Source organism: Schistocerca serialis, chromosome 8 (genome assembly GCF_023864345.2).
Source record: "Schistocerca serialis cubense isolate TAMUIC-IGC-003099 chromosome 8, iqSchSeri2.2, whole genome shotgun sequence".
In the NCBI taxonomy this organism is placed as follows: Eukaryota; Metazoa; Arthropoda; class Insecta; order Orthoptera; family Acrididae; genus Schistocerca; species Schistocerca serialis.
In genome coordinates, this window is record NC_064645.1 from 184,022,705 (window position 1) to 184,030,839 (window position 8,135).

Consider the following 8,135-nt stretch of genomic DNA (forward strand, 5'->3'; position numbering starts at 1 on the left):
TACCTACTTGCTTCACATGTTTGCACCACACTGAGCCTTCTGGCTGTGAGTGTTCACCATTAAAGGGTAGACACAGATGGTGCTCTGGTAGTCATGCCAGTATGCTATACAGAGTGGTCCATTGATCGTGACTGGGCCAAATATCTCATGAGATAAGCGTCAAACGAAAAAACTACAAAGAACAAAACTTGTCTAGCTTGAAGGGGGAAACCAGATGGCGATATGGTTGGCCTGCTAGATGGCGCTGCCATAGGTCAAACGGATATCAACTGCATTTTTTAAAATAGGAACCCCCATTTTTATCACATATTCGCGTAGTATGTAAAGAAATATGAATGTCTTAGTTGGACCACTTTTTTGGCTTTGTGACAGATGGCGCTGTAATAGTCACAAACATATGGCTCACAATTTTAGATGAACAGTGGGTAACAGGTAGGTTTTTTAAAATAAAATACAGAACATAGGTACGTTTGAACATTTTATTTCGGTTGTTCCAATGTGATACATGTACCTTTGTGAATTTATCATTTCTGAGAATGCATGCTGTTACAGCGTGATTACCTGTAAATACCACATTAATGCAATAAATGCTCAAAATGACGTCCGTCAACGTCAATGCATTTAGCAATACATGTAACGACATTCTGTAAGGCTCGCACATGCATTGACAATGCGCTGACACATGTTGTCAGTCGTTGTTGGTGGATCACGATGACAAATATCCTTCAACTTTCCCCACAGAAAGAAATCCGTGGACGTTGAATCCGGTGAATGTGTGGGCCATGGTATGGTGCTTTGACAGCCAATGCACCTGTCATGAAATATGCTATTCAATACTGCTTCAACCACATGGGAGCTATGTGCCGGACATCCATCATGTTGGAAGTACATCGCCATTCTGTCATGCAGTGAAACATCTTGTAGCAACATTGGTAAAACATTACATAGGAAATCAGCATACATTGCACCATTTAGATTGCCATCGATAAAATGGGGGCCACTTATCCGTCCTCCCATAATGCTGCACCATACAGTAACCCGCCAAGGTCACTGATGTTCCACTTGTTGCAACCATCGTGGATTTTCCATTGCCCAGTAGTGCATATTATGCTGGTTTACATTACTGCTGTTGGTGAATGACACTTCATCGCTAAATAGAATGCATGCAAAACATCTGCATCATCCTGTAATTTCTCCTGTGCCCAGTGGCAGAACTGTACATGAAGCTCAAAGCTGTCGCCATGCAATTCCTGGTGCATAGAAATATGCAGCTTCTCATAGCCCTGTTAAGGGGAGCCGGAGGTGTTCAAATCCAAAAAATTACGATTCTTTTTTTTTTTTTTTTTTTTTTTTTTTTTTTTTTTTTTTTTTTTTTTTTTTTTTTGCTACTGAAAATTAATTGGAACATTCCTCTTTATGTAATCTTTGAATTATTGTTCTACTCGCCCTAGAAGTGGAGTTATTACCATTTTCCCCCACGCCTGCAGAGGAAATGGGCAGCCGCTGAATGCATCTAACACCCTCTCGTGACTTCCTGGCTACATTGTTTTCTGTGACAAATGAAGCGCTAAGAGTGCGGAACATCGTCTCTTTGCTGCTTACCGTTTTGAATTAGTTCAGTGTTGCGCCTGTTGTTGGTAGTATTATAATTCTTGTGTAAAGCATTGTTCTGGTTATGCTGCCATGTTTTAGTAACCGTGTATAAGAAGAGGAAGAATGTAGGGAAAAGAAAATTAACGCTAATACCAAGTTGCGATACTACAATTACTGAAACAGTGCGTTCTTCTGCTAAGCAACACATGGCAGGCCATAGGCCTGTGACATCTTCTAGCAAGAAGCTGACTGGTGGAAGTGACAGATTTCGTGAATATGTTAGTGACAGTGATGATATTAACAAAGTACTGAATATTGGATTATTATCTTCTGTGCTGAAAGAAAGTGTTCTGTGCAAAATGTGTTCAAGTGTAGGAGTGGGAATAGAGATAACAAAGCACTTTGGTTTAGCTTGTGAGATGAAGATAATCTGTGCATGTTGCAAGTATCAAGTGACTTTCTACAATTCACATGCCAGTCTCTTTGGTGAAAATGGACGATCTAGAGTGTTTGATGTGAATGTTCAACTTGTGTGTGGTCTTCGATCCATTGGAAAAGGGTCTGCTGCTGGTAAACTGTTTTGTGGTGTTATGAACTTGCCATCGCCTCCAAGCAAATTTGGGTACTACTGTGAACTGATAGGATCCTCTGTTGAAGATGTGGCTTTGAAAAACATGAAGGAAGCAGTGGAGGAATCTGTAGAAATGAATGGTGGTTCTAGGGATTTGGTAGTGGCATTAGATGGTTCCTGGCAAAAGAGGGGTCATAAATTCTTGAATGGGGTTGTAACTGCTACTTGTGGTGATAGTGCAAAAGTGATAGATGCTGCAATATTATCAAAACATTGTAGGTGCAAAAATAAAATCAAAGGAGAGCACAGTGGAACCTGTGAGGCAAATTTTAGTGGATCAAGTGGAGCAATGGAAGTGGATGGAGTGAAACAAATTTTTGAACGTTTAGTTCCCAGGCACAACGTTAGGTACAAATACTACCTTGGGGATGGTGACTCCAAAGGTTCAAGACTATAGAGGAACTGAAACGATATGGACATGAATTTGTAGTTGAAAAGTTGGAATGCATTGGGCATGTGCAAAAGCGTATGGGTGCACGGCTTCGAAGGCTCAAACAATCTTTGGGTTCAAGTAAGCTCAGTGATGGAAAGACAATAGGAGGGAGAGGCAGACTTACTGATGAGGTGATTGAACATCTACAGAGATACTATGGGTATGCTATAAGGCAAAATACTAGTAATGTTAGTGACATGCAAAAAGCAGTGTGGGCATTGTTCCTTCATACTGCCTCTTCCAATGAATACCCTCAACACAGCCTGTGCCCAAAAGATTCCTGGTGCAAATATAATGCAAAAAAAGGACTATGATCACAAACATGGTTTGCCAGCAGCCGTGATAAATGCAATAAAACCAATTTTTCATGACTTAGCACAGCCAGAATTGTTACACAATTGTCTACATGGAAAGATGCAGAATCCTAATGAGAGCGTAAACAATTTGATTTGGAAAGTGATTCCTAAAAGGGTGTTTGTAAGCATAAAAACACTGCACTTTGGCATTTATGATGCAATAGCAACCTACAACCAAGGGAACAGTGTGAAGTGTGAAGTTCTGAAGGCATTAGGATTTACAGCTGGGGTGAACACTGTACGAGCACTAAGAAATATTGACAGAGAAAGGATAAGAGGAGCACCAAAGAAGAGAAAGGCATATGAAGTATGATGGAACAACAGGCCAGAAAAGAAGACAGAAGAGGAAGCTTTTGGAGGATGAAGAAGAAGACCCTGATAATCCATCCTATAGTGCAGGAATGTATTGAGAAACTTTGATAGCCATTTCCCGTAAATTAGAATTTTTCGAATATAAGGAACATTTTCTCAAAATCCACTCAAGCTAGAGAGATGAAATTTTTATACAGCACTCCTAGTGGTCAAACTTACATTGTAATACAGCCATTTGGCAATATGATCAGTATTTTCAATTCAGTTTAATTATAAAGCGATTATTTGTAAAAAAATTTGGGTCATTAATAAAAAAAATAATTGGAAGGAAACTAGAAGAGATACTCCAAAATCCCTCTGTCACAACTGTAATACTAAACCACTCTATATGTAAAATAAAAATTCAAATTTTTCTATTTGGTAGTTTATTCATAAATGTTCCTCAAACTTAGTGATTTTAACATGGGCAGCATAGGCACCTCCGGCTCTCCTTAACCACAACCCCATTCTACCTCAGTGAAGTGTTGACAAGGCCATCTTTGTTGCCTTAAAGGCATTTTTGACTGTCAACTTACAAAGGCCAATCTCAAAGGTAACTAATACTCACGACCTTTACAACATGTATTTAAATCAGATCTGATTTGAACCCTCATAGTGGTGCTACAAGCACCACTCTTATGCGACTGGTGCAAAATTTGAAAAACAGTCATCCTTCAGATGTAGAAACATGCCTACCAACTTTTGTTTATATTGGACATCTCCTTCATGGTTTCACTTTTTTTCTGTCAGTGTTTTTGGACACAAATTTCCCTATTTTTAACTTTCAGCAGATTACCACACATACTTTGTCAAAAACCAATGTTATGAACATTGCTTTGTCCATTCCATCATTGCTACTTCCTTAATTCTGTAGTAACTTCTGACTTCTTGTATAATGGATGATATATCATAATCTCACTTTCACCATTTGCTACTGGGTTAAGGGGAGTGACAATGTGTGAATACACCAACATTTGACGCAGGTACAGATCCAAGGGGAGAACAGTTTACCAAAACCATTTATATTTTTACATGTATTGAATCCCAAACTTTTAATGAACTTATACAGAATAATGTAACATAAAAATAAGTGGAAAGACCTTCCATTAAGAAAAAAAGATGCCTTAAAGCCATAGGGTACGTCTGAGTGATGAAAAAATTGAATTTTGTAAAACTTTATTAAATTCTATACACTTTTCTTATTACACTGATATACACATTATTGGGTTTAGAATAAAAAATTATTGCTATATACTTAATTTTGGAGTTATGGCCATGTACACTGCCACACCCCTTTATGTCAATTATAGAAAACCATTATAATTTTGCAAAAAACTGGAAAATTTTTTTCTTCCAGTGATTCTATTTGGGATATATTCTATATATGTTTGCAACACTGCTGATGTCCAGCATCTGCTCTGGTGAATTGGTTTCTGTCTTACAGAAAGTCTGTTGCATAAGTGCTACAGATATTTGTGGTGTACATATTACTTTGTGTGCAGTGACGCATTCGAAGATAAGCATTAAATGTAGCTCTAACATGAAAGACCAGTTGCTTGTCGGTGACAGAATACAGGTGCAGGAGGTTGAGAGGTTTGCTCTTCCAGTCACAATGTTCTGAGGCACAATTTATTTTATTCACAATTTCCAGTAAGTTGCGTTTTTTTGGAATTTAGGTGCATATATCTACTGAATGCTATAAAGCATTACACTAATTTTTTTCTGCACCTTGCAGTTGTCTATACCTCTCTGTTAGATATAAACATTATTGTAGCTTCAGGTAAATTGCAGAGAAAGAAAATTTTTAATTAGGACAAATTTTCTGAAAATTAAAATATAAGGAATAATAATATTTTTCATGTTAATACATGTAATGTGCAGAACTGAATGTATCTGGTATTACATCCATCATGTGATATACATTTGGTAAAAATTTTGCTTCCTAATATATGTATTATGCAATTAAAAGGTACCTGGATTTTTGAGGAAGTAATTTAGAAATTTTGTACATAGATTTTTTTGTTATTTTTTTAAACATCAGTACTTACTGAATTGTTCAAAATGTTTGTAAATTGTTTAGAAAGTATTCTACATTAACTGTGATAAGGTATAAAAGTGTAAAATGTATGCAAAATAAACAGTGCTTGAAAGAAACAGGTACTGACTTTCACATAATATGACGATGAAAAAATATCCTGTGTCCTTAACAATTAATTTTCATCAAATGATCAAAAAAGATAGCGGTCTCCAATTTCAGCTGAAAAGTCATAATGGGTAGTATATGTTGTATTTTGTACTATGTAAATTATTATGTTTCCAAAGTTGGAAAAGTTTGTTGCTATTAGTGTTCATAAACTAAATGCTATGACTGATTTATTTTTCAACTTTTGACACAAGTGCTTTTCAAATGATATACACTCTAAGACAAAAACAGATGCACCATGAAGGAATTATCCAAATAGGATGGCAATCTGTAGATGTGACATACATGTACAGGTGAACAAATTATTATAATTCCAGAAAAACTGGATGATTTATTCAAGAGAAAGGGCTCCACAAATTGAACAATTCAGTAGCACATTGGTCCACCTCTGATTCTTATGCAAGCACTTATTTGGCTTGGCATTGGTTGACAGAGTTACTGGAGTCCTGAGGGATACTGTGCCAAATTCTGTCCAATTGGCAGGTTAGATCATTAAAATCCCTATTGGTTGGAGGGCCCTGCTCATAATGATCTGAACGTTCTCAACTGGGGAGTGATCCAGTGACCTTCCTGGCCAAGGTACGATTTGAAAAGCGCAAAGACTCCTTTGGCTCTCATCTGTGGAATCCTTACAGCACAGCAGTATATCAATGATATTCTATGCTTGTTGCCCCTCATGAAAAGTCATTCTGAGCTTACATTTGAGCAAGATAATGCCTGCCTGCACACTGTGAGCATTTCTATTGCTTGTCTTCATACTTGCCAAACCCTCCCTTGTCCAGCTTCGTCACCAAAGCCCTCCCCAATTGAGAACATTTGGAGCATTATGGGCAGGCCCCTCCTACCAGCTCGAAATTTTGATGGTCTAATTCACCAATTGGACAGATTTGGCATGATATCCCTCAGGAGGACATCCAACAACTCTGTCAGTAAGTGGTAAGCTGAATAATTGCTTGCATAAGGACCAGATGTGAATGACCGCATTATTGACTTAGTCAATTTGTAAAGCTCTTTTAATCATCCAATTTTTCTAGAACTGTAATCATTTGTTTATCTGTAATTTCCATCAGCCCCACTCCCCCCTTGATCTAAACAGAGATGAAAAGAATGAAATGCATGTTAAAAATGTCCTTAACAAACTGTGCCCCATCCCAGAATCAAACCCAGGATGTTTATCTGTTTTGACAGTGATGTTGTCTCCTATTCTGTTGAACTCCACTGTGGATCACCCTAATGACATGTGAGTGTTTCAGGGCCAACAAGAGATGGCAGGCTGAAGTACCTGTCACTGCGGGAGAAGGTTTCACCCATTGACCGGTACTACTACCCCGCCTCGGTGAACCAGCGCTACGGCTGGCTGGCACCAGCAATGCGTCAGGCCCTGAACCGGCCAGAGTGTGCGAGGAGCGAGCAGCCACGGCGTGCTGCGCTGCGCAGGAAGGATGTGCGGCCAGACCCACCTGGACTCCGGAGGCCACTCACTACTAAACCACCGGAACGTGCCGAACTCTAGTCCTAGTCTAGTGCTGTCCCAACCCTCAATGCCACTTTTTCTCTACTATATACTGAATATTGTTTGCTCCTGTTATACCAAAATTTGTACCAACGCCACATTCTTGTTCCTAGCTTTTGTTTAGTGGACTGAATCCTTGCTTTCTGTTCCCTTTCAGGTTAAAAGGTCACCACACATGAACTTAATCATGTCACATGCTGAAATGAGATCTACACAAGGTTAATTTTTGGCAAGTAAACAAGTCTCCATGAAGACTCATTTTTAGATTCCCAATTCCACACCCCCTGAGGCTATACTAATAATTTTCATGTTTTCTGTTCTGTCCTGAGGTGTATGTCTATGGTTTCTTTTGGTGTCTGAGGTTATGTAACTCTTGTGTTACCAATGAATAACAGAAACCCTTTGTGTAATGTTTGTTTATGTTTTTCACTTGCAGCTCAAATAAAGATTGAAATGAAACACACATACTGGTTTGAATTCCAGGATGACTGCATCAGTATTATTTTATTTACTTGTTTATTTGTTGTGGATCTGTTAAAGCTATAGCCTTGTTAGCTAAAATGAGTAGCAATCAACACACTGTCATCGGAAAATTTATATTATACAAGTTGCTTCATTTATTAAATCAATTTACAGTTAAAAGTACCTAAAGCTTATCACACTGACTATTAAGAAAACATATCCAGAAACCAAATAATAATCAAAACTTGGTACTAAAAACTGATTTACCATATGGAGGAAAAAACAACTACTGATTCCCATTAGCTAAGTGACTCTTCTGGAAAAAGACTAACTCTGTTCATATACTGTACCAGCAAGTGCCTATTCCTATTGTTGATAACAGTGACTCATATATTGTTACTACAGCTACCTCCAGTGCCACTGGCATATTCCACCAAATCAGTGAAATTCCCAATTTGTTTCTGAGGCAAGCTACAGGTCTAAATACAACATACTCTACGCTGCTTATATTTTATGATTAAATGAAACCACTGTAACACATTAAAAGTACCACTACATAAAAAACTGCTTAACTGCTGATTAACATTCAGATG

At 38.1% G+C, this 8,135-nt stretch overlaps 1 protein-coding gene across 1 annotated transcript in view; it reads left to right on the forward strand.

Annotated features, from left to right (window-relative positions):
* The window catches only part of LOC126416913 (protein ATP6V1FNB-like), an 89,026-nt gene extending 81,778 nt beyond the window's left edge, over window positions 1–7,248 (forward strand). Inside the window, exon 3 of the mRNA XM_050084796.1 lies at window positions 6,821–7,248. Within this exon, the coding sequence (XP_049940753.1) occupies window positions 6,821–7,080 (260 nt within the window). The 3' untranslated portion in view covers window positions 7,081–7,248. The remainder of the gene's footprint in view (window positions 1–6,820) is intronic.
* The last annotated feature ends 887 nt before the right edge of the window (window positions 7,249–8,135 follow it).